Source organism: Alosa sapidissima, chromosome 20 (genome assembly GCF_018492685.1).
Source record: "Alosa sapidissima isolate fAloSap1 chromosome 20, fAloSap1.pri, whole genome shotgun sequence".
In the NCBI taxonomy this organism is placed as follows: Eukaryota; Metazoa; Chordata; class Actinopteri; order Clupeiformes; family Clupeidae; genus Alosa; species Alosa sapidissima.
The window spans coordinates 9,162,466-9,190,099 of record NC_055976.1 but is presented as its reverse complement, the minus strand read 5'-3'; the positions used below and the strand labels follow the sequence as shown (position 1 = coordinate 9,190,099).

The 27,634-nt window shown below is 48.7% G+C and overlaps 1 protein-coding gene across 26 annotated transcripts in view; it reads right to left on the bottom strand.

The window, feature by feature from the left end:
- Positions 1–27,634, bottom strand: part of LOC121693910 (protocadherin alpha-C2-like) — a 171,552-nt gene that overhangs the window by 2,594 nt on the left and 141,324 nt on the right. For 24 of the 26 annotated variants that reach the window (XM_042073738.1, XM_042073739.1, XM_042073732.1 and 21 more), the window contains 2 exons: positions 17,064–17,122; positions 10,908–10,993 (listed from right to left, as the gene is read on the bottom strand). In XM_042073738.1, coding sequence (XP_041929672.1) covers positions 10,908–10,993; positions 17,064–17,122 — 145 coding nt within the window. Of the gene's footprint in view, positions 1–10,907; positions 10,994–17,063; positions 17,123–20,883; positions 23,753–27,634 lie in introns of those variants that run through there. The other 2 variants (XM_042073717.1, XR_006025617.1) reach the window with 2 other exon arrangements.

Below are 27,634 nucleotides of genomic sequence, written 5' to 3'. Positions count from 1 at the left end.
TTTATAGTCACTAACATGAACATAAAGCCAGTTGCTCTCAAAACCTTAATCCCTTCCTGTATTTACATTTATAACTATGGATTATGCGTTGGTATGTAGCAATCCTTCTGTCTGGCAGCAAGATTTAGTCCAGACCTCTCTATATGTCTGGCATGGAAAATACTCATTTTAGTGCCAGTAATTTCTTTTCAGCTTTAAATAATAACAAAATGGTATAAAATATAGTGCTATGGCTTCAAATTGAATGGTTTTAAAAGGCCTTTGGACCTGGATCACAGCAGAACGGAGGCGTGTGTATCCGCCCCAGACAGAAGGCCAGCAGGAACACCTAATCTCAAAGAGAAGCCTGAGAGCCGTGCGGAATCAGAGCGTCAGAACATTCAGTGGACCGCGTTCCGTCCACACCCGATTACACATCAAAAAACACTCCATCTATCACAGCAGGGGAGGAACGGGTGGAGGAGGGAGAGGGAGCTCAGAGAAGAAAAGAGTGGCATTTTAACAGAGAACAAACACGTGTTTACCCTCTTTGCACACTGCCATTTCACTAAATTGGACTGAAACAGTTTTATTTATGGACTTGGCCCTTACATTGGCCGGGAGCGCAGCTAAAGGGCAATGTTAGAGAGTAGCACAGATAAAACAGAGTATGCCTGAGTCTGTGTGTGTGTGTGTGTGTGTGTGTGTGTGTGTGTGTGTGTGTGTGTGTGTGTGTGTGTGTGTGTGTGTTCCCGTGCTTCATTGTGTGAGCATGCTTGTGGATGCTGCCCACTTGCATCTCATTTGCGCTCCTGTCTGAGTGTTAAATATGAGTCAGTCTTCTGGCCCTGCTCTCCCTCTCGTCTGCCTGCTTCTGCAGCTCCATAAATCAGGTGGCGGGCGGGCAGGCAGGCAGGCAGGCAGGAGCAGAGAGGCTTTGAGGACAGGCATAAATTAGACTTCATTACTCCGAGAGCCAGTCCTCCAGTTTGCCCAGCATCCAGTCAGCCCAACGGTGATGTGGCACTTTTCACAAGACTCCACAGTCAAAGCAACACACCTCATTTACATTACGTTTTTCTACACGTTTTCTTTTGTTTTGTTACTTCTCTCACTCTGTCTCTTTTTTTGCCCTACCCCTCCCTCATACACCATCATACACTCTCTCTTTCTCTCTCTCTCTCTCACACACACACACACCATCCTCCTGCTCAGACCCATACAGCTGTGACCTACATTACCCTTCATATATGTCCCTCTTTCTCCCTCTCCCTTTTATCATTTCTTCTGCTTTTGCCTTCCCTCCCTCCCTCCCTCCTTCCTTACTTCCGGAGGGGAGTTAGTGAGTGTGTGCAGTGGAGTGTGAGGGAGTGTGTCTGGGAGGGAGAGATGTCCTTAGATAGGAGCAGTAACATGGCCCAAACACCCATCACACACAACCTCTCTCTCTCTTTTTATCTCTCTCTCTGTCTATCTATCTTTCTATTTTTCTCTCTCTCTCACTCTTTCTCTTTCTCTCTCTTTTACCCTCTCCCTCTCCCTCTGTCCTTGTCTCAGAAATGACAGGTGCACAATACGCAGTGACTGAATGCCACTTTAAAGGCAAGTAGCAGACTTATTGAAACAGGAGTGCACCATGTAACCATAGCACATAGTGCAGCTTCTACAAATGTAATTACAACCTTCAATTAAGAAGGGAACAGAAGAATACATGTGTTGTCACACCAAAAAGCTTTTGTCTTATCTCCCTCAGATAAGAAATTGATGAGCTTCAGGCAGGCAAATATAACCTAAGAGAATCTCTTTTTTAAGAGAGAGGCACCTACTGAATAAGTAACAGCAAGAATAAATCAATGCCGGTAAAATAAACAGCAATTACTAAAAGGAGAGGGCTAGATAATATTAAATATGAATGTCTTTCTCTCTCTCAATCCTCTTTATTTTCTTGTGCTCTTGTCTCTGTTTATCTGTTAAATGCGGCTAGATCACTCATGCTTTACCTCAAGTGGCTTCTCTCGAGCGTTTTAGTCAGTCAGTCAGTGGGGCAAGGGCGAGAGGATTCTGGGAATAAATCTGCCCTTAACGTGATGTCCACAGCTAATCTCATTCACCGATGAAGTCAGACACTTGCACACACGCAGACACACACACACACACTGTCTGGCAGACACACAAACGCAAACGCAAACGCAAACACACACACACACACACACACACACACACACACACACACACACACACACACACACACACACACACACACACACACACACACACACACAAAGAGTGTAGCAAGCCTTTAATCTTATTTTTGTCCTGTCAGGACCAACCACTGCATTGCAAGAGTGCACTTGGTGGTGCAGCACGATGGGTGGCCATTTTCTCTGCTGTTTGAAGACAGAGAACAAACAGCCCGACCACATACAGAAGACTACAGAGGACCAGGCTGCTAGACTCAGAGGTCAAGAGAGATGGACACTGAGATAGATGAAGCGATGCAAGTAGTGAGGGAGGCACCACACACACACTAGACAAAAAATACAACAACAAGAGAGGGAACCCATAACTATCAGTAACTATCATTTTGTGACTTAAAATATATAGACACATGAGGGATTTGACCATATAAATATAATACCATATAAATATATAATAAATCCATATTATATATATGGATTTAAAGATAATGACAAACTGACAAACCCATGTATAAAAAAGCAGCTTCAGGCCTCAGGTCAGGCCTAGATTGTGATCTCTGCTTTCTCACACTCTTCACAAGATGGAGCCCTCAGGCTGAGGAAAAGCCCAGGTGCTGTGACTTAATGGCTTAATCACATTCTAATCCATCAGGCTGAGCAGATGGGCGAGGAGACGAGAGAGGAGTTTAGAAACGCAACACCGGGTCAGTCCTGATCAGACAGGTCAGCACCTCCTTAAGACCCACGGTGCGGCCAAGCAGGCCAGAGAGCACACGAGGGCAGCAGACACTCCTCTGTTTGTCGAAAGGGCCATGTCGTCTGTTTGTCTCAGGCCTCTCTGACAACTCTGACGTAAACGTAAAAAGATGCGAAAACTCTCCAGGGCTCAATTCGTCCCGCGTCAGGTTAAGTGGACTGTGACAAAGGGGGAATGTGAGGTGGTGGTGTTATGACAGCGTCAGGTTGAGCCCCTGACTCACCGCTCACCTAGGCAAAGGCCACTCGCTCCGTCACACACCAAATGAGTCATTTGTGTGTGTATGTGTGTATGTGTGTGTGTGTTTTCACTAGGCATAAACAATGAATGAGGACAACAGTCCAGGCTGGGCGTTACCCTCTGTTTTTTTACCACCTTGACTACCAGACACAAAAAGATACACAGGGGTGTAAAAAAAAGGACAAAGCGGCCACGCATTCAATGATGTCATGCCTGTCATATCCCAGGCCACACCCCCTGGGCTGCCCCTTAACCAGTCAGATGAACCTCCTGTCCTAGGCCACACCCCTAACACTGGAGAATGAGAACAATAAACTACCCAGATAAACAGGGGGCAGACAAAGAGAGGGAGAGAGAGAGAGAGAGAGAGAGTGGATGAAAGAGAAAAACATACAAGATCTTTGGGGAGCTGACTAACCTGTCAATTCCCACAGCACCGATGCAATCTCATAAAAACACTCTCCCTCTTTCTCTCCCTCCCTTCGTCCATGTTTCTATGCCTCCCTCTCTCCTCTCCCTCCTTCCCTTTCTTGTTGCCAGCTGCTCCTATTCTACCTTTGTCTCTGCCCACCCCTGTACCCCTCCTCCGTACCCCTCCTCTGTATCCCTCCCTCCTTTACTCTCTCTCTCCCTCTGCTTTTCTTTCTGTCTCCTGTCAGAATGGTAACAAAGACACATGCCTTGCCCTAGGTGGATTCAGACGCTGCCAATGTCGGATTTGTCGATGAGTTTTGCACAGCAAAACAGCTCCTTTTCCTCCTCTCTATCTCTCTCTCTCTCTCTTTCTCTCTCACTCTTTGTTGTCCACTCTCCCTGCATGTCCTCTCCATCTCCCTGACCTTTTATCAAATGTAGCGTGCTAACACGGGAATCACACACACACACACACACACACACACACACACACACACACACGCACGCACACACAACACAAATAACCCACAGTGATGTGGGTTTAATCAGCAATAAGGGTGTTATTAAAAGATAATTGTTATTGAGAAGGAATGATCATAACCGTAAACAAGTGATAGGGAGCAAAGTCATACAGCCACACCTAAGTGCCCCCTCTCTCTCTCTCTCTCTGTCTCTCTCTCTCTCTCTCTGTCTTACTAACTCTTCCTCTTTTTCTCCATCCATTGCATGCCTCTCTCTCCTCTCTTGTCTAGCCCAAGGTTCTGCACGTAGAGAAATCAGTTGCCACGTCTCTTTTGCTTCCATCCTCTCTCTCTCTCTCTCTCTGTCTCTCTGTCTCTCTCTCTCTAGGTCGGTCGGCTGGAGATGCAGTGGAGCGCAGTGCCAGGTTACATAACGCAGGAGCAGAAGGAGGAGGAGGAGGAAGATGAAGAGGAGGAGGAAGATGAAGAGCAAAGAAGGGCAGAGATGCGGGTGTGAAACACAATCCTTACCACCCAACACACACACACACACACACACAGACACACACAGAGAGAGAGAGAGATAGACAAAAATCCTGAAGGTGCAGATTTTTTTCCTTCCACTCCTCAGAAAGACACTGCAGTACTGGAGGATTCTGGGATTGCTTTGATGGAGAGCCGTGGCAGCAGCCACACCCATCAATGCTAAAAACAAAAAAATTACACACACACACACACACACACACACACAAACAAGAATGGTACATTTTCCCTGCGCTTGTACACATCCCTGTGCAAGCTAGCCACTCCCTGTTTCTTCCTCACTACCAAAACACACACACATACAAACCTAATGCTGCAAACACACACTGAGCAGAGTTTTGCACACAGCCCATCCATATGTATGTGGCTCCTCTGCATCCCTGTGTGTGCTTGACTAGCATCTCCGGCAGCATCATGAGCTCTGACAGAGCAGGGCTGTTAATCTGAACATTTAAATACATGAACAAAATGGCTCAGTGCAGCTCTGGGTTGTCATGCATATTAGGGAATAATCAGTGCTCACTGTGAGTGCCTATGACCTTGTTTCACAGTCTTTCTTGTTCCCTCTCTCTCATTCTCTCCATCTCTCTCTTTCACCCTTTTTCTCTCCTTGATTAGTGTGTGTGTGTGTGTGTGTGTGTGTGCCAAGTGTGAGTGTATATTTTTGAGCATGTGTGTGTGTGTGTGTGTGTGCCAAGCGTGAGTGTATATTTTTGAGCATGTGTGTGTGTGTGTGTGTGCCAAGTGTGAGTGTATATTTCTGAGCATGTGTGTGTATGTGTGTGTGTGTGTGTGTGTGTGTGTGTGTGTGTGTGTGTGTGTGTGTGTGTGTGTGTGTGTGTGTGAGGTCTGAGTGTATATTTCCGAGTGTGTGTACGCTCATGCTTTGTCTATCTGGTGCTGACGAAACGTGACAGATGGCGGAGACAGGCACTCCCTGGAGTCCACAGCAGACACACACACACAAAGGAAATGACAGCCAAGACACCAGCACACTAAGGTGCCTTGCGTGGGTGGACGTGTGCATGTGTGTGTGTGTGTGTGTGTGTGTGTGTGTGTGTGCGCGTGTGTGCGTGTGTGTGCATGTGTGTGTGTGTGAGTGTGTGTGTGTGTGTGTGCGTGTGAGTGTGTGTGTGCATGTGAGTGTGTGTGTGCATGTTTGTGTATGTGTGCATGTGTGTGTGTGTGTGTGTGTGTGTGTGTGTGTGTGCAGGCTGCATCTAATGAGACCAATGTGCATAATGCTCCGTGCTTTATGAAGACAGCCCTGGCTGAATTACTGTCCATTAGCGGGACCAGAGAAGGAAGTCATTTCGCAGGGACAAAAGACTCGCAGGACAATAACCCACGAATCCCGAGAGCGTCTGCCGGAGCCAGAGAGGCTGCCACACAGGGGAATATGGGTCCATAAAGCACTGGATGAGAACCCAGAACACAGGATGATGGGGGGGAAAAAAGAGGCATTTAGGGAGGCAATGGAAATGATGTGTGAGACAGATAGGTGAGAGTGAGAGAGAGAGTGACACGGGAGTGAGAGTGACTTGTGTTTTTTTTTCTTGAGGATGGGATGTGTGTGTGTGTGGTTGGGGGGGGGGGGGGGTACTGTCTGGCTATGTAGTGAGGAACAGCTTGGCCTCAGCTTACCTCCTGAGCTGCCTAAAGCCCCCAGCATGGTCTGGAAAATTCCGCTAGACTTACTGTGCTCACAGCACCCGCACGCCCCAGCAATCCCTCCTCTTAGCAGGAGTGATCCACATCATCACCTCACTCGCACACCCACCCCCTCTCCACCCTATCTACTGGTCCTGCAGGGTCACTCTTTATGTTGCTCTGCTTTACACTCTATGGAAATGGAACTGAGCAAGCAGTGAGTTTGGATGCATCCAGGTACACAGAGGCATATGGGTCCATCACAGATGCAGAGGCAGGGAGGGAGGTTTCCGACAGGTAGGCACACCTGCCGAAATGCACTTCACCTGAGGCAAAGCCAGATGAGCTACACCCCCCACCCCCACCCTTTGCTTACCCTCCCCCCTTTTACCCTGTTGTTTTCTCTCTCTCCATCTCTCTTTCTCTCTTTTGGCAGGTGTGGGCTGTTGTCATCTCTTCTATCGCTTTCTCTCATCAGAACCAGGGCATCAGTCCAGAAAGACCTGCAGCAAACCTGCCTCCACCTCTCCTGCCTGGCCCTGCACCAGGTATCTAGGTCACTCTCTCTCCATCTCTCTCTCTCTCTCTCTCTCTCTCTCTCTCTCTCTCTCTCTCTCTCTCTCTCTCTCTCTCTCTCACCCTCTGGCTTATTCCTCCTCTCCCCCGCTCCCTACCTCTGTTTCTGTAAATATACACACCATTCTGGCACCACTGTTTACTGTTTTTATAATCTTTCTGTTGCACTGGCTTGTGAATTTAATGCGCATTCAAAGGAGCTTGCCAGGCCTGGATTTGCAGTCATCTGCTGCTGCTGCTGTACTGACCTCTCCTCTCCCTTCCTTCATTTGGCCACTCATTTGTCTATCTACTACTGTTGTTACCTCAATCCTTCCTCTCTTTCTCTGTTTCTCTATCTTTCTTTCTTTCGGCCTCTCCCTCCTTGCTTTCGACACTCTGTTCGGGGTATGAATGGTTGCCGTGGCAACTGCCTCCTCCAGTGAGGCGGTTCGTCTCTATAGCCGTGGCAGCGGCACTGATGGAGAATAATGCTGGGAGCTCTCTCTCTTCCTCCCTCTCTCTCTCTCTCTCTCTCATTCTCTCTCAGTTAAACACCATCCTCCCCTAGCAACAGCAGCAGCCCCCCCTTCACTCGTCCCTCTCTTCCTCACACTCTCTCTCTTTCCCTCTTTCTTTCTTTCATTTTCACTCTGTGCCTCTGTCACTCTCTTCTCCTTCCTCTCTGTCACACTCTCTGTTTTGTGGTCCTTCTCTTCTCTTTTTCTATCTCGCCATCACACAATGTTCTGCTTTTTTTTGCCACACCTATTTTTATCCTGTTTACATGATGACTGCAAAAAGACCAAAGAAAATAAGGGGACAGGAGAACAGTGGGAAGAAGAGAATAGTGATGAGAGAGTGCAGAGTGAGAGTGAGAGAGAGAGAGATAGAGAGAAATAAAGAAAAAGAAAATGTGAGAGAGAGAGGACGCAGTATCCTGATTTCATTAATGTGATTCCATTAATCTGGGCGTAGGCTGAGTTCCATCTGTCACACCAGGAGCTGTTGAGATGTCACACACACACACACACACACACACACACACACACGGCAATACTTACACACACAGTGGGGTGTTGGCACTGGCATCACTGGCTCATAATCACACACCCAAGCTAAATTAAGGCGCATTTAAAGCTTTTGGCAATGACGGCTAAAGGCCTTTTAATGGATAATTTTTCACCTATCTTGCTCTGCACAAACCCTCAAAATCTACTCCCGGCCCAGCCCCCCGAAGACCAACCGATAGGCCACATGACTGACCACCTGATCCACTGGCTGGCTGGCTGGCTCGGTCAGTCGCTCGCTCGCTCGCTAGTTCACTCAGTCGCCCAGTGACAAAATGGCTGTGGGGCTAACAGACAGCTGAAGTAGCCATAATCCTCCCTCACGTCCTTGCCCTCTCTCCCCGAGGCCCCGAGGACCCATGCTGGAACTCATCAACCTCGACAGGTAATCGATGGCAACATCAAAGAGGGAGAGAGAGAGAGAGAGAGAGAGAGAGAGAGAGAGAGAGATGGAGAGAGATGAGAGAGAGAGAGATGGAGAGAGATGAGAGAGAGAGAGAAAAGAGAGATGAGAGAGAGAGAAGAGAGATGCTGTTTATTTGTCTCCAGCTGAAGAGTGTGGAGTCAGAAGCGGCTCGGTGCAGACGCAGGCTGGGGCTCTGGCTGCTGTGGTGCTCATCAACACAGACTTAATTAGAACAAATCGCACTTTCATCACCCCAGTAATTGCGTAGCCTCGCCCATCCCCTTCTCTTCTGCTAGCCCTGCCTCTCCCTCTCTCTCTCTCATTCACTCTTTATCTGTCTCTCCATCTTCTCTCTTTCTTTCTCTTTTCCCAACCACCTCCTCCCACCTTTCCTTCTCTCAGCCAGTCTTATTTTCTGTTCTCTCCTCCAACACCTTTTTTCTTAATTCCACACTTCTTCATTTTCTCTATTCTGTTCTTTTCACAGCTCATTTGGAGTCCTGGCTATCAGGCTGCCATTTTGCCTTTTTACCTCCATTCTCTGTGTCTTTGTCCTCAGTAAAAATGGCCTTATTTTACCTCCCCATTACTGCACCTTCACACACACCTACACGGACTGACCTTGACAACACAGACAACATTGTCTGCTCTTTGGAGAACATGGATGGTGAGTTATTTTTTTATGTAAGGTGCAAATAATAATCTAATGTCAAATAAATCAAGTATGCTAATTAGCTCGTTAGCAAGGCACAGTTTAGGCAATCCAGGGAGCCTGTGACTCATCAAGCAGAGCAGGAAATGGATTCAAACAAAACAGCCTGGGTGAGTTCATGGTGCTGGCCATGCAAAAGAACCAGAACACTAGGAGAGAGTTCTGACATCCTAAGAATCCCAGTCTCCAACGTAGGATCAAAGATCCTTCAACCCTCTCTGGTACGATGTGTGGATACACACCTTTGTTGACGTTCCTGATGTCTTGTTTTGTCAAGACAACAGACCCTTCCTTCTACTGTAGGTTCTCTTTCCATTGTTCTGTTGACAATAGCAACTGCATCACTGTGAACAACCCTCCCTGTGATTGGACTGTAGGTTTGGGACCAGTGTGCCGCGCCACCATTGGCTGGCGGTGGTATCCGGTTATCAGCTCTCTGGCTGACTCTGCCACTGTAATTAATAACCTGCCCCGTGTCCCTGGAGCAGCAGATAGCAGCTACTGTTCTCTGTGGGATACTGTGCCTGCCACAGGGAGTGAGAAAGATGGAGAGAGAGGGGGAGTGGAAAATGCAGAGCGGAGATACAGAGAATCTAATTTGGATGCCCAGTCGGCTGTGTGTGTGTGTGTGTGTGTGTGTTTCTGTGTGTCTGTGTGTGTCTCTGTGTATGTGTGTGTGTTTCTGTGTGTGTGTGTGTGTGTGTGTGTGTGTGTGTGTGTCTGTGTCTGTGTGTCTAAGCAGGCAGGACACTCACACACTCACAGTTACATCAAACTCAGTAAACAGGCATGTCTCTATCGGGTCATCTTTGTACTTAAGCCTCTTTTTGCAAGTGTGTTCTCCCGGTTCTGCCTTGCTCTGATAGATAATGGCTTCCTATGGCCCGCTAGTGTGTCATTTCCTGCCTCAGACGATAAGACTGATCCACGTTAGAGCAGGTCAGACCCAAGGAAATTGGGCCTGCTTGTGGAAACAGTATCGCGATCAAGTCAAAATGGTACACGGGAGTCAGAAAGACTTCACAGCGATGAAATTGCCCAGGCACTGAATTAAGTCTATTCGGTCCTTCTTTTTTGCTAATGTATCCTGCAATGCCTCAATTTGCTTTCATCTGTTTATGCATCTTTCCACAGCAGACTTTATATGTGCTGTTTTGTCTCTCCTTAACCTGAACCTGCATGATGGACAGAGGGTGTCTGTTTGAGTGTCTTGTCGTTTTGTTTGCACAACACCTTTCGCTTTATTTTGTTTGAGAGAAACACAAACAGGATGCTGGTCTTAAGGATGTAGCATGTGTTGTGAATGCCTGTCTGTAAAGCTATGGTGGTCAGGTTCCCTTCACCAGAGCTCTACGTTCCCATCCCACAGTCCTGGAGAGGAACCATTTAGGTCATGGCTGCCCACCCCGACCCGAGCGGAGCTCCCTGCACATCTGAAAACTAAAAGAGGCCACTCTGCAGGAACCACTGCAAGGGGAACTGAAGCGAGAGAAAGAGGAGAGCACGCTCGAGAGCGGACGAGAGAGAAAGAAGGAGCGAAGGCGCACAAGGAAGAAAGAGGGATGCAGTGAGGAGAAGGAGGGAAGGAGAGAGATAGAGAGAGAGAGAGAGAGAGAGAGAGAGAGAGAGAGAGAGAGAGAGAGAGAGAGAGAGAGGCAGAGGATGAAGGAAGTCAGGGGATGTTGAGAACTCTGTGATTATATAAAGATGTGACAACCAATGTCCCGGTGGATAAATGGGGGAAAAAAACACTGAAAAGTGCAGTTCACCCAGGGCAGGACCGAAGTCAACAGAGATAATGTGAGCTCAGTTTGGCCCAACTGAATGGCCCTGGTGGCTGGAGACAGCTGTGGCTGCACAGGGCCTGCTCTGCTGGGGCTGACTGGTTCTGGCTTAATCGGGCTCGGCTGGGGACTACTTACCGGCAGCGCTGGACACGGTTGGCCAGTTCTGGACCAGGACCCCCTGGGCTCCCTGCATCACCGAGGACTCCTCCATATGCACTGAACTGCAACACACACACACATACACACACACACACACATTAGAAAACTCGCTCCATAATCAGATCAACCATTACTCACAGTGACATCCATTTTGTCAATCTACTGAAACACAAGAGACCTCAATTATGGGAATTCACAATTGACCATGAAAATATTTGTGTGATGGTTTGCTTTAACTCTGACTCATGGTCCATATACTGTGCCAGCCCAGCAGCCTCCACTGCTGAGGACCATTAGATGATTGACATTGTTCTCAGTGGCTGCGGTCCGCCTGGCTGTCCCCTAATGTGGTGTGGGGCTGTGCTGGACGCATGTCCAGATAAGCATGCATTAGATCTGCCATGTGTTAATGGGGGTCCCAGGAGGCCCATATTGTGGTTATAAGTCTCTGTGCCCAATCCCCCCCACCCTCCCTCCCATTACATATGGCCTTTCCTGCAAGGCATTACTGAAATTAAGCTCCCACTGGAAAGTAATGCGAAAGGAGGTTCCATTGCCATGTGTGTGTGTGTGTGTGTGTGTGCGTGTCTGCGTGTGAGTGAGTGAGTGAGTGAGTGAAAGAGAGAGAGAGAGAGAGAGAGGGTAAATGAGTATTGTAGCATGATTTACGGTCCTGGGCATCTCTGCAATATGCTCCTGGATTAGGGATTACACACCGCGGTGTCCCGGCACACTTAGGCACCACTCTCTAGATTAGGGTTTACGCCATGCGGCACTGCTCTTAATATGTTTTACGCCCCTGGGGGGATTTCCAGCTACTTTCATCACATTAAAAAAATCCATTCCGCTTCCTCCCACATATTAGCAAAGCCAAGCCGACAGAGCCAATGTATCCAAACAAAAATCTCAACACTCAAAACAAACATACGTACATAACATAAATACACATAAACACCTCCCATGGAGGATACTAGAACAGGTTGGACTACAGTACTGATAGTTATACCATTCGGATGGGTTCAGGTCTAGTTGTTTCCTTTGTTCCTAATATGATCTCTTTGAAACGCGGCTGTGTTGAGGAGACTCCTTCCTCGAGTCTTAACCCTCCTGTTATCCTTGGGGTCAATTTGACCCCAAGCAACGTTTAACATCATACAATATATGGTTAACTTTTTTTTTTTTGCTTCATGTTTCATGACTTTTCCTCAATTGAAGGGTACAACAGAGTTAGCATGAAATTTGTTCAATAATGTGTTTTCAATGTCCTGTACAAATATTTTGTACATCGATGTTCCTTGGGGTCAGTTTGACCCCAGCTGTATGAAACATAAGATACATGAATATTTGACACATTATGGATATTATTATTTGAATAGTATGGGAACATATTGTTATTATCATTATTACATACACAAGTACTTATTACATATAAGTCATTTTGGCAGGACTGTAAAAGTCAAAAGGGGAAGCAACAGCAAACCTTTGGGCTGCTGACACTGGATGGGCAATATTGCCAGCCAGGGTTCCAAGGTTCATAAAGGGGTGTGGGGGGTGGGATTGTTTTGTAGGGCTTTTGATGGTGGTTATCACACTCTTGTTAAGTACCTGTCACAAAAAAACTGGGTAACAATATATGAATTATAATCATTTTCTGAGGGTTTATTTAGCTGGGGTCAAATTGACCCCAAGGATAAAGAGTGTCGGTAAGATTTGAGGATAACACAAGGGTTAAGCTTTGCCTGTGATAACGGAGCGTAATTAGATGTGGCCTGTAGAGATTTGGTATCACTTTAGCGAGGACCTGCATGCGATTGCTTCTGCCTGGTAAGTTTGACACTGCAGTGCCATACTTGGGGTTGAGGGGGAGTGTTTAAGTGGGATTAGAGAGTATCTGTGCCTGAGCTTTATGGAGTTATGAAAGAAAGGGTAGCAGTTAGGGTCAATCTTTGCTAAAAGACTTTTAAGAGAGGGGTAAAAGCTGTAACTTAACACAGTTGGTAGGCTGTCGGGGGGGTTGTGAATGTGCCAAATACCAGCTCCATGCTGTTCTTTTACACCCAGTTAAATCCTTCCTTTTACCACCCCGCCTCGCCTCTCCTCGCCTCTCCTCTCCTGCCTCATCAGTGCCCTATTCGACCGGACGGAGAGCTGTGGGGAGAGTCACGGAGGTCGGGTGAGTTTAAGCATCTCACTGCCCCGGCGCCACAGGCTACCGACAGGCCGTCCGGCCGGCCCGCCACCACTCTTTCAGCAAATACGACCAGATGGCCTTTGAGCTTGTTTTTTTCCCTTTCTTTTTACCCCTTCTCTCGCTCTCTCTCTCTCTCTCTCTCTCTCTCTCTCTCTTCTGTCTCTGTGCTCTTTTCTATTCATCCCACTTCTCTTTCACTCTGACTTTTTCTCTCATTCTTGGAGCCCTCTCTTTATGTCTGTCCCTCTATGTAGTCGCCGTGTGTGTCTGAGGACACAGGACGAGCTACCTTTTGAAGAAGCCATTTTAGGGGCATCTGAGGAGTAGTGGGCGAGCGCTGTGTGTGTGTGGGGGGGGGGGGGGGGGGGAGTGTGTGTGTGTGTGTGTGTGTGTGGGGGGGGGGGGGGGGGGGGTAGATGGGTTAGATGAGATGGGGGAGGGGGGGGGGGGGGTGACAGGGCGCCTGTACAAACACAGGATGCCGTGAAGGATTGAGCCAACCTCCAGAGCAGTGTCTGAGTCACCGCTTAACCTCGGGTAACATCAGCCAAACACAGAAAATATAAATAAATAAAAGAATGGGTTTTAAAAAACAACAGACACACATACGCACGCACACACACACATACACAAACATGCAGTGTCCTTGAGGTGAGGTGACAATGTGTGACATTCTTCAAAAACCCGTGTCCATCTGTGATCGACTGCTTTGCCTGGGGGTGTGCAGTTGGAGTGGGATGTGATGGGGTAGTGTGTGTGTGTGTGTGTGTGTGTGTGTGTGTGTGTGTGTGTGTGTGTGTGTTTGAGACGTGTGTCGTTTAAGATTGATGGAGTGCATCTGAGGTGTCTGCTGTTTGGAGGGTAGGAAATGAAATGGCAGCTGGTTGTCTGACAGCTAAGTCATCTGCTTTGGAATGGGCCGGAATATTCCACCCACACTTACAAGACAGAATGAACAATGAACAAAACAAATATCTGCACTGCATCAGAAACTGCATCACTGCATGTCAGGTTTACATTTAACAGTCTGTGTACGTCTCTTTTGGAGAGGGTTCGGTGGACTAGTGAAGCCCTGCAGCTGATACGTGAGCGAATCATGACATGAGAGGTTACAGTGGTGAGCGGACAGGTACAATCGGCAGAACAGAACAGGAGGATGACAGCAAAATGGAGATGGAGAGAGAGAGAAAGAGAGAGAGAGAGAGAGAAAGTGAGAGAGAGAAAGAGGGAGAGAGAGAAAGAGGGAGAGAAAGGAATCGGTAGCCACCATTTTAGCTGTCAAGCCCCCTGATACATCACCCCCCTCTCTCTCTCTCTCTCTCTCTCTCTCTCTCTCTCTCTCTCCCTCTCTCTCTCTCTCTCTCTCTCTCTCCCTCTGTCCCTCTGATAATACATGTCTATGGTCCCAAGGTCAGGCAATTACTGATGCTACAGAGCTCTCAGGCCCTCCACACATTCACTCATCCCTCCCCGACCGCTCACTAGTGTCCGCTCTATAATAACCCCATCTCTCATCTCCACATCTCAGTCTGGCTGTATGTGTATGTGTGTGTGTGTGTGTGCAGATTCGGTGCTTATAATGTATGTTATATGCTGCCCTAAATGTAGGTTTTTGGAGGACATTTTACATTTCTCTGACGTGTTATGTACATATGCTCACTATGCTTGCATTTGACAAGTGGAATGAGAGAGATGAAGGTCAAGGTGAAACGGTAAAAGAAAACAGAAAGAAAGGAAAATAATGAAGAAAATAAAACTGAAAAAAAAGAATGAAAAACCATGACCCTGAAGAGGAGAGGGGCTGAACAACTGAGCTCTTGTCTATGTATAGTGTGGTGAGCAGTGATTCAGAGAGGGAGGCCATTTTAAAAGCACTGTTGATCCGGAGTAAAGCAGATTTGCTGATAAAATATTAATGGCCATCGCCAGACCAAATACATGATCCTCAGCCAACGCCTACCGTACTCTCGCCGCATCTCCTCCACTCTTACTCTCTTTCACTTTCTCTTCCTCTTTTTCTCTCTCTCTGTCATTCTCTCTCTCTCTCTCTCTCTCTCTCTCTCTCTCTCTCTCTCTCTCTCTCTCTCTCTCTCCCTGTTCAGTGGGCTCTAGCCCTCAGCCTCCAGTAGCTTTCCTGTCTGAGTCCATTTCGCACTATTCGCCCTTCTCTGTCTACCTCTGTCCTTACCAAATAGAGAGCCCTCCTGACTGTTGCTGTGCATGAGTGTGTGTGTGTGTGTGTGTGTGTGTGTGTGTGTGTGTGTGTGTGTGTGTGTGTGTGTGTGTGTGTGTGTGTGTGTGTGTGTGTGTGTGTGTGTGTGTGTGTGTGTGTGTGTGTGTGTGTGTGTGTGTGTGTGTGTGTGTGTGTGTCGGGGAATGGTGAGGATGATGGAAAATCTCCTCCGTTGTAAGGCTGATGATAAAATAGAGTCTATCTGCATGGACAGATGAGTCCCAATTAATCATTTCTCCCACAACTCTTTTCGGCCGACTGGGAATAATGGTAGCAAGGGAATAACGAAGGGCAAATCCCTCCACATTAAGGAATTCTGTCAAATAAATAGGATAAGATCGCGTGCAGGGGATAAACATCCAAATAAAGCAGCGTGTCTGAGCCAGGGATATGATGGATGTTCTCATCAAAGCACCCTTCTGGGCACATGTAATCATGCTCCCAATGATGAGACTGATTTAATACATTAGAATGATTTGCTCAGCTACATTAGCTTCCATTAAACCCCAGTGTAATTAAGCAGGAATCAGTGTAACGCTAATAACACAGAGAGGTTATGCCAGCAGTAGAGACACATGCATATTACACAGCCACAAATACACAAACATAAAAACATACAAACACACAAACAAACACACACACACACAGACAACACTGAGCTGCACAAACAAGCATGTTGCATGATCATGATCATGATCATGTCAAGGTGCAAAGGTGCACCAGTCACTCACACCAATCACACATTCAGGCTTGTAAGTGCTGTACTCTGGTCTCTGACTGGGGAGGTGAGAGTGGGTTTGTCTCTGTAGGTTGGCGTGTCCTTCCTTCGTCTCTGGGACGGGACAGTACCGCTGCAGATGACCCACTTCTGATGATGATGATGGTGGAAGACCACAGCACGGGACAAAAGGGGCAGTAATAATTCTCCCTTCCTCTCCATTTCTCTCTCTCGCTCTTTCTGTCTTTCTCTCTACCGCTCTTTGTCAGTGGGCAGTAGCATGCAGCATGATGCTCACGCTACTTATAGCAACTCGGGCTCATTAGGACGATGTCTCGTCCGTCGCAGTGACCCTTGTTTACGAGTGCCCCGGCTAGGGCAATCCACAGGCAGCTTGTGGCCCAGTGGCTTGTGGGTAATCTGATCTCTGCACGTCCGCAGCGCCGTGGACGGCGAGACCCAAATGGGCCACTTTTCCGCCTAGCTGCCCTCGCCTGTGAAATCACCGTCTGAGGCTCGCTACGTGCCTTCCGCCTCCTCCGCCTCTCCTTTGCCTCCTCTTTTTTTCTCTCCATATCACTCCATCCACTCTCTTCTGGGGCTCTCTCTTTTCTGTGATATGGCCTCCCAGTAGATGACCGATAGCTAGGCTGGATAGGCCAACTGTTATGCAGCCACGGTTGTGCACACAACTGGAGAATTTAATTGCAACTTAGAGCTTTACAATGGAGTACCGAAGTGTGACATACCATTTTTGAAACTTAAAAGCTCTAGGTTCTTAAAAGCTCTAGGTTCTTAAAAGCTCTAGGTTCTCTGAGAATTTGCATTCTGCACATTTCCACCACATTTCCTGTTCGTCATCCCCTAGTCAGGGCCAGCATCTTTTAAAAGGAGGCTTGACCGGCTGATGTAAACACATTGGACTGGCAGCTCGTGGTGCATTGCTGCGGGTGTTATTTACGATGCATGCATGCGGAATGGTCCTCTTACCTTTGCATTCCTGCCCTCAGGGAGGCCGAGTATCTCCAGTCTGCATTGGGAGGTTTAGGCTGCAGAGGAAGAGAAGATGGGGGGGGGGAAGAGGAGGAAAAGGTATTTAGAGAAGTACTCAAGCGGGCCATATTGACGGGAAAAAAGTCAATCGCATTGGTAATTGGTCACGGCAAGTGAGAAAATGCATTTGTGAATTGCAGCTGGCCGAAATGTTTCCACTGTGGAGCGAAAGGTTAAATAGACTTTCTGAGTGTGAATGGAAAAGTGTGTCACTTGACCTCAGACAGCTGAGCTGGACAAAACATCTGGACACATTGTCAACAAGGGTAGCAGCTAGTCCAAGCCAGACTGACAAGGGTCTCGACTCTTACTCTCACTCTTAATCTCTTTCACTTACACACACACACACACACACACACACACACACACACACACACACACACACACACACACACACACACACACACACACACAACCCCTCTCAAGGTCAAGGTCAGAGCGAGACACCAGAGAATGGTCGGGGGGGATGAGAAGGAAGTGGAATCAATTTATCCCCCATGGCCTGATCCACCTGGATGTAGATTGTATGTGACATGCGAGCCCCCAAGCAGCCAGGGTGGTGTGTGTATTTGAGGCCAGAGGCAGACACACACACACACACACACACACACACACACACACACACACACACACACACACACACACACAGAGCAGGTGCTGCAGAAAACAATGCATATCAAGAGAACCTGACTACATTTACAATTTTAGGGGGGGGGGGGGGGGGGGGGGACACACATTTACAAGAGGACCAGGATGTAGGAAAACTACAGAAAGAAAATATACTCATTAACTATACACAAATACAAACAGTCACAATACATATATGTACAGTCTAAAGTACAGGCTTCTGTCTTGTTGTGAAAGCTATTGCAAACCTGCATTTGTCTACCAACAGGAGAGAGACAGTGTGTGTGACGCAGGCATGTGTATCCATGGTGACTTGAACCCACGTTTCCTCCCAGAGGGACATAAATATGCTGGAGATGGAGCATCGACCCTGCACCGCCCTCATCTCCACCACCACCTCCTCCCTCCTCCACCCTCCTAGCCGCTTCCCCCCACTGAAAACATCCATCAGGCTGCAATCCAATATGGGCTCTAATCAGACGGACCTGCAGCCCCTCTGTGACTCAGTCGGACGCTCGATCATATTTACAGAGGAGCAGCCCACTCCCGCTATTAGACTCTACCGCATTTGCCAGCCGGAGAGTGGACCTCAAAGACACACCAGCGGAACGAGTCCATCATATTAACAGACGATTCTGACCTCAAGGTGAAGACTGACAAGACCTCACAAGACCTTATGCAATGTGCAATGCAAATTTAGCATATGTGTGCAAACGATTTAGACCTTTGACGAAGACTGTTAAAAATTATGAAGACTGTTGAAAGACTTCTGCCACAGACTAAAAAAAAGGTGTTGAGAGATGAAGGGGTAATCAATCCTATCTCCCAACACACATCTTAAATGTATACGCTTACAAAAAGAGGGGACATTTTCCAATACATATATTCTGCTTATAGCGACATGCGACTGACCATGGCTTATTGTTGTTACTCAGCAGTGAGTTACAGAGATAGCGACTAAAAAAATGACAAAAAAGAAGAGACCTCAAAGCTTCATAATTCATTTTTCCCTCATCAGTTTGGTTTGAACAGCCTCATTTGTCACTCTCAGCACTCTGATTGCAGAGAGGGAGATAACGAGCTATGGTAGGGTCTGATCCCGTCATGCTAGAGGTTCCTTACAATCTCTTTCTCTCTCCCTCACTCTGTCTCTCTCTATCTCTCTCTCTCTCTCTCTCTCTCTCTCTATTAGGCCTGTGCCGAGTGGACACACCTCGCCTGGATACAGCACTCGCACACCCTGCGCCAGCCAATCACAACGCTTCCTCGGGCCCCGTTCAAACCGAGCCACCCAATCAGACGCTGCTAGCAAGGAAAAGCATGCCACTGCTTCTTAATTACACAGCAAGTGGGAACAAACATGACTGGCATTTAATGAGAGCGACAGGCAAGTGGGGGAGCAATTAGAGCCAAAAGAGCTGCTTTTCTCCAGCACCACCTCCTTTTATCCCCCCTCGCCCAGAAAAAGCCTCTTCCCCACACCAATGGGACCAGGAAAGAGTACCAACAATCTCTTTCCACACACACACACACACACACACACCCTATTTGCAACTGACTAAGAACTGTGCAGGGTGCTGTCACTTTGGATGGGGACAGGGGCCAATATGTGCTCTGGCTTGTGACACGCTAATATGCTACATTACATCTCACCCCCCCCCCCCCCCCCCCCCCATCTTTTAGTGAAGAAGCCTGGCACATAACTGCCCACAGATGGCCATTAGTGAGGATTTGGAGAATGAGGACAGATGATGATACAGAGTGTACTCGTTCAGCTCGCGCGAGGGGCACCTCTTCGGTCAGCAGCAAGCCATCGTCCAAACGCCTTCCAGACACTTCTATCGAATGAGCGCAATTACAGTGGAGTCTGGGGTAAGACAAAAAAAAAAAACAATTCTGTCCCAGTCCATTTGGGAAACTCAATAATCTAAATTATGCAAGATCCACTTGAGTCAAGCCCCTCGAGTGACAACACAGCCCTTGCTTTTTTTTTTTTTTTTTTTTTTTTTTTCTCAAAAGGAAAGCAAACCTCAAGCACACCAGCTCTAAATTTGGCCAGCGCTGGATTCCTCGGTGCTGTGGCGGAGAGGCTGAGGACATGTGACGGCGCCTCGAGAGGACAGGGTGTGAAAACTGGGGAGCGGGGCAGTGGTTGGGCTTTGACGCCTCCAAATAGAACACATTCAGCTGTGAGGACTGTGGAGGCTGCACTGCAGCAAATGAAGGAGAGGAGAGGAGAGGAGAGGAGAGGAGTGGAATGGAGAGGAGTGGAATGGAGAGGAGAGGAGAGGAGAGGAGGGGAGATGAGAAGAGAGGAGGGGAGAGAAAATAAGAAGAGATGAGAGAACAGGAGAGGAGAGGAGAGCAGGGAAGGGGAGAGGAGAGGAGAGGAGAGGAGGGGAGATGAGAAGAGAGGAGGGGAGAGAAAATAAGGAGAGATGAGAGAACAGGAGAGGAGAGGAGAGGAGAGGAGAGGAGAGGAGAGGAGAGGAGAGGAGAGCAGGGAAGGGGAGAGGAGTGGGTTGTTTTCGCCTGCATACAGACATAATGAAGAGCGATTTGATGACAGCTGTATACGAAAGTGGAAGAGAAACGCATGAACCTCTGATACCCTGAATCATCAGAAATAAACAACTGGCACACACACACACACACAGTCATACAAACATCCCTACAGAGGTTTATTTACTATATGATATTTTTACCTGTAGACACAGGCGTGGGCACACACACACACACACACACACACACACACACACACACACACACACACACACACACACACACACACACACGTATGGTGAAAAAAATAAATCTGTCACACAGTCAGCAAAAGCCCATCCTCTATTCAAGCAAGAGCAATGTGGGGAAAACAAACAAACAAAAAAAAAAATGCTGCTCAGAGGGTTTTTTTTTTCTTCCTAAGCTAAATGCCAACCACAATACTCTCAGCAAACACTGTTTGCCTCGAGTTAGGGTAGAATTAAAACGAGAGGAGAATAAAAAAACACAACCAAAACAAAGCCACTGGATGCCTGACACAGCACAGCACAACACAGCAATGGAGTGAGGGAACGGAGGGGCAGGTGCGGTTGTGCAGGACAGGGCTGGACTGGGGCGAAGCACACACCTGGATGGCAGTGGCGTCCGGCATGCTGAGCCGCCGCACAAACTGACTGCTGTGCCCCGTGAAGAAGCGCTCCGAGCCCCAAGTCCCGCTCATGGGCCGGCCCATGTTGTAGAACATGAAGGTGTCGCTGCCCGACGTGGCGGTCAGGCAGGTCTTGTAGCAGTACGTCTTGGTGAGCGAGCCGTTGCCCCGCACCTCGATGTAGTGCGGCTCCACTTTGAGGTCCCGACGCAGGGCCACGTTGCTGTTGGGTGCCTGGTTGCCACCCCCAGCGGCACCACCGCCTCCTCCACCACCCCCACCACCACTCCCACCTCCACCCGATCCACCACCACTACCCCCTCCACTTCCTCCTCCTCCACTGTCTTTGGGTGCCTTCTTGCTCCCGCAGCAGGCCGAGCAGGAGCAGGCACCCGGCTGGCTGCAGTACGCGTGGCACTTGACGATGGCCAGCACCACCACCGTCACCAGGAAGACGAAGGTGGTGGCGCTGAGCGCCACGATCAGGTAGAGCGTCACGTTGGACAGGCCGAGCTGCCCGTGCGGCCGGATAATGCGCTTGGGGTCGGGGGTCGCCTTGGCCGGCTCGATGACCGCCACGTGGACGGTGGCGGTGGAGGAGCGCGGCGGCAGGCCGTGGTCGTGCACGAGCACCACCAGGCTGAAGAGGGTGGAGTTGTCCTCCACCACGCGGCGGGTGGTGCGGATTTCGCCCGTGTGCTCGTGCACCTTGAACAGGTCCAGGTCGGCTGGGTGCTGCAGGCTGTAGAGTAGCCACGCGTTCTGCCCGGCGTCGCCGTCCCAGGCCGCCACGCGCGTCACCAACGCGCCGGCCTCCGCGTTGCGCAGCACGGTCTCGGAGGAGGGGTGCGTGCTGTTCGGCGATGGGTTCACGAAGTACGGCGTGTGGTCATTCTGGTCCATGACGTAGACGTAGACGGTGACCACTCGGCTCAGAGGAGGCACGCCGTTGTCCTGTGCCTTTACCTGGAAGTGGAACTCACGCAGCTTCTCGAAGTCGAACGCGCGCAGGGCGTAGACCTCGCCGGTGTCCGACTTGATGGACACGTAGGAGGCCACCGAGATGCCGTGGTTGTTGTCGTTGAGGACGGTGTAGGTGATGCGGGCATTTTCGCCTGCGTCCGGGTCGGTGGCCTTCACCACGCACAGGGCAGCGCTGGGGGCATTGTTCTCTGTGACGTAGACAGTGTAGGAGGTTTGCTCGAAGCGCGGTGGATTGTCGTTCACGTCGCCCACGTCCACACGCACAGCCATCTGGGAAGAGAGAGAGGGGCTTCCGCCATCGCTGGCCGTCACGGTCACGTTATAGTACGGAATGGCCTCTCGGTCCAGAAAGGCGGACGTGACCAGCGCGTAGTGGTTCCGAAAGGATTTGATCTTGAAGGGGAGGTTGGGAGGGATGATGTCCAGGGTGACATGCTTGTTTTGGCCCGAGTCACGGTCGTTGACGCTGATCAGAGCCACCACGGTGTCCGCCCTCGCGTCCTCCCTCACAGGACTGGACAGAGAGGAGAGCACGATCTCCGGGGGGTTGTCATTTACATCCAGGACCTCCACCACCACCTTGCAGTGGACAGCCACAGCACCTGGGCCTCTGTCCATCGCCTGGATGTACATTTCATACGTGTTGGTCTCCTCAAAGTCAACATTGCTTCTGACTCTGATCTCACCACTGTCAGAGTCCATGGTGAACATTTGGCGGACTCTTTCATGAGTGTAGCTGCTGAAGGAGTAGTACACTTCACCATTTGTGCCCTCATCGCGATCTGTGGCGTTGAGCTTTATAATTAAGGCTCCAAGGGGCGAGTTCTCCTTCAGTTTTACTTTGTAAACAGAGCTGTCGAACACTGGCGCGTTGTCATTTGTGTCCAAAACACGCACGTTAATTTTAGCTGTGCCCGTGCGCGGTGGAGTGCCTCCGTCCGTGGCTGTCAGGATTAGGTGATGAGAAGGCGTCTGCTCGCGATCCAGAGGCTTTTTTAATACCAGTTCGATGTGCTTTCCATTAGGTGGGGGTTTGTTGGACTCGAGTGCTAGGTGCTCGTTTGGGCTGAGGCGATAAAGGCGTACCGAATTGGAGCCCTCGTCCGTGTCCTGTGCACCCTCGATGGGGAACCGGGACCCAGCGGGCGCGGACTCGGAGATCTCCAGCTGATACTCGTCTCGGGGGAATAAAGGTGAGTTGTCGTTCGCGTCTAAAATCTCCACCTCCACGTCGTGCGTATCGAGAGGGTTTTCAAGAACCACCTCGAGATTGAGAAGGCAGGAGCCGCTGTAATCACACAGCGTCTCACGGTCGATTCTGTCGCTAACGAATAGCTTCCCGTTTTTGTGATCAATATTAAAATACCTCCTGTTATCGGAGGAGATACGCATCCTTCGTGTTGAGAGCTTTCTCAGCTCTAGTCCTAAATCCCTAACGATGTCTCCCACGAAAGCTCCGGGATCCAGCTCCTCTGGAATGGAATACCGAACTTGTACCGCATTTGTAAGGACACTTAGTAAAACTATAACAAAATAAAAACAAAGAGGCACATACTCGTTTATGGTGCTACATCGCCCCGCAACAGCCATCGCAAGGTGGCAAGATCCGCAGACGGATTATAAACAGCTTTCCGCCTTTTGAGATTGCCTTGCGAATACTCCCGCCACAGCATTAAAAAAGGGGGAGAGAGTCGCCCGCTGACAGTCGACTATGTGCAGGATGACCAAAGTCTCCTCTCCGCTGCCTCGTTAAACGGACATTTTCCCATAACATCCATGTTCTGTCCTGTAGCTTCTGCTGATATTTTTCTCTCTCTCCGTGCGGCTGACTCTTGTTTCCCTCACACGGTGCTGCCTCTCTATCTCTCTCTCTCTCTCTCTCTCTCCCTGCTCTCTCCTCTGTCCTCCCCCTCCCTCTCTTTCTCCCGTGCACCGCTCGGTGCTGCGGGGGAGGGGAGTAGCGCTCCCTCTCAAAGACTGCTGGCTGCATTTTCAGCACCTGAATAAAAAACAGCGACAATCTGAGAGAAACCCGATACACATCGCAGAAATATTAAATCGTTCTTTTCTCAATCGATTGACCTGTATTATCTATTTGTGTTGACAAGTATGACACGTTCAGTAAAATTAGATTGAATTCAAGACTGTCTTCACCAGTGCCACCGCCCTTTTCATTGTGTTCCGTCTGCTTGTAGCGGTGGGCTTAATGCATCACATTTAGTGATGCTTTCTTTAAAAACATGACCTTTTAAATTATTACCGTGTAAACTTGTTAGTTAAGAAACATATTCCGAAGAGCAAACACAACAATATGCAACTCCTACAAGTGTGGTTGTGTCTAAAAATCTCTTTGTTTAAAAACTGGTGCCTCGTTTTATTTTTCACTACACCAAAATCGATGATCTTTCAGTGACACTCGCTGGAGCCAGCCGTCATAACAGTATCGCTAGACTTCTTCCCTGGCTTTCACTTGCTTCGACACTGACAGCTCAAATAATCGGATATTAAGATTACACGAGCTCTGACTGCTCTCGCTTTCGGTCACCCATCTCCCGTCTCCCCTCTCCCTAGTTTTCGCCTTCTTATCTATCATCTTATGAGCGACAAGAGCTCGGGCAATGCGCTGTGATGCAAACCAGGCCAGCAACAAGATGCTTCGGACTTGTCCCTTTGCCACAACTGTCAAAACAATCCCAGCATTGCAGCTCTGCCTTCCCGGAATCGTTCAAAATGATATGGCACGCACAATACAAGAGCGGGGCGGTGCCAAAGAAGCCGACACAAAATAATTAAAATACACACCAAATGAGAGATGTAGCCTAACTTATCAATACCAATTACAATGTGTGTAAAGACATGTGTTGTTTATAACATAAATGTGTAATGTATGCTAAAACACATACGCTCGTCATGAACAAAAATGTGTTTTTTTCAAACTTTCCACAAACAGGCTCATAGCCTACTTGACAACGATGCTTGCTTCCAGACTGTAAGTTTAGTGTTCTTGGCACAAAGCCGTTCCGCTGAAATAATGAGACTTCAGACTGGCCAGTAAAAGCTGAGCTCTGCCCCCAGCTAATCAATGAAAGTATATCTCACATCCAGCCGTCACGCAGTCACGCCAACGTGACTATTAATGTCCACCAATGCAATTATATACCCATCGGTACCCATAAACAACAGAAAATGGACGGCGAGCGGTCCAAGTCTCCGCCCATCTCCATTCTCCGGCTATTCGCCAATACAAGTTGTTGCATCCTCTGCCTCGAGACAGCGGCGGCGGCAGCTGTGCTTGCTTGAGCTCAGGTGGTGGGACCGAGGGCCGTAATTGAGTCGTCCAATAATGTCTCGTGTAGTTCAGTCTCGCCGGGTAATTAGAACAATCCAAGGCCATGTATGCTCAATTAAAATTTAATTTCAATTGGTTTCAATTCAATTATGACCCAGAGGCCCATCCGACACAGCACCAGAAAACGACTCCCTTTTCGTGTTTAAAGACTATGGGCCAAAGCATGGGATTATAAGTCATGATATTACGTTGGTACAGTTCTCTAAAAGACCACCACTGCCAAACTATAATTTACATAAGAAAAAAAACAACAACACAAATACCCTGAAATTATACAGTCATGTAATCATTTCTTTCTGTTCACCGACTGAAAAGCATCTATTTTATTTATCTGGCCTAAGAGGACCCCGCAGAGCCGTGAGTCATCGGGCCACCGGGCGATTTGCTCTCCCCCGCACATCACCCCCCGCGGCATCCACGGCGACGAGAGCTGTCAGACAACGAGACCAGTCCTCCACACTGACTCAGGTTCACTGCAGCGGAAAAGTGGACGGCATTTCATCGTTATGTGCACGGCGAGGTTGAAAAGGCAGAAAACTTTGGCTTGAGAATACTTTCTCCCGCTCAGTGAAATATGTCTTAAGAGTTTTGAATTGCTTTCCCACACAACTCTCCCTATATAACATATACTTCAAGTCGTTATAGGCAAAGATCAGCCTAGGTAACTTTTGGTATTATTTTTTTCCATTTCAGGTGTATGTTTGTGTGGATGTAGTCGTATTTGTTTTCTTCCATTGTACTATTTTGAATGTTCATCTCTTGTTCTCCTGGTTTAATCAGGCGAAGGAGACGAAACAGCGGGGTTCTGTCAATCCAGGCCCGGCCCTGACATTTACCAGGCTGTCCCCCACCGGGACGGCTGAACATGTTCACGCCGATTTGAGAGAAGGAGAATAAAAGGAGTACCCTGTAATCTCGTCAATTACACACCCCGGCGGATTCAAACACCTGCCTCTCTCCCGATCCTACTCCCTTTCTCTCCCAATCCGCACCTTCCTGTCACTCCCGGTGCCTTTCCCTATCCCTCTTTCACTCTCTCTCTCTCTCACACACACACACACACAGGCAAAGGCGCATGCACACACATATATACTTACATACATACACACACACTGCGCGCGCGCAGGCACACTCACACACACACACACACCTGTACAGACTTAGCTCGACGCTGTGAGATTTGTCTGTGCGTCTTTCGAAGAATGACAGCTCTCTTTCATACCTGTCAGAGTGAAGTCCATCTGTTCCCATCGCTAATTATTTGAACTCGAGGGGTTTGGGATGAAGTTATCTCAGTTTCGTTAAGCTACACGCACGCCTGTCTTGCCTGCGGAAATGCAGATGGTTTCGTCTGTTGCCACCATGCCATTGCGCACGCTCACCCCTCCCCTCTCCTCTCCTCCCCTCCCTCTCAGTTAGTTAGGTTACAGTAGGATCTTTTTCTCTTTGTTCACTTCTTTCAAGAGGCCATATGGTGCAAACTGAAATAATAATAATAATAATAATAATAATAATAATAATAATAATAATAATAATAAATAATACATTTTATTTGTTTTGCACTTTATTTCATAAGATATCAAAGTGCTAGAAATGCACTGCATTGTTGCAACATTTACAGATATGTTTTGCAGTCTAGTCCCTGAAAAGTTCTATTTTCAGTTGTCCTTATACAAACATGACTTTTGATGTTATTTACATCTTTACATCTTCCAATACTTCATACGTACACACACACACACACACACACACAGAGAAAGAGAGAGAGAGAGAGAGAGAGAGAGAGAGAGAGAGAGAGAGAGAGAGACACACACACAGACACAGACACAGAGACAGAGACAGACAGACAGACACACCCACCTTTAATCAAAGGGCTGCTCTTCAGTCACTACTTTTGCTATGTTTCACCTCCTCCTCTCCCCTCCACCTCTTCCTCCCCCTTCCCTTCTTTCCGTTGCTCTTTCTCTCCCTTCCTCTCCAGCTGTGATCAGTGTCTGCAGCATCCGCAGTTCCAGCTGAGCAAATCTGGCCGAGGGGCGTAAGCGAGACTGAAGTGGAGCACAGGAGCTAATGTCACCCCTCCCTCACCTCCTCCTCCTCCTCACCTCTCCCCCCGACAGACCCAGCTCTTCCTCCTCCTCCTCCTCACCTCTCCCCCCGACAGACCCAGCTCTTCCTCCTCCTCCTCCACCTCCTCACCTCTCCCCTCGACAGACCCAGCTCTTCCTCCTCCTCCTCCACCTCCTCACCTCTCCCCCCGACAGACCCAGCTCTTCCTCCTCCTCCTCACCTCTCCCTCCGACAGACCCAGCTCTTCCTCCTCCTCACCTCTCCCTCCGACAGACCCAGTTCTTCCTCCTCCTCCTCCACCTCCTCACCTCTCCCCCCGACAGACCC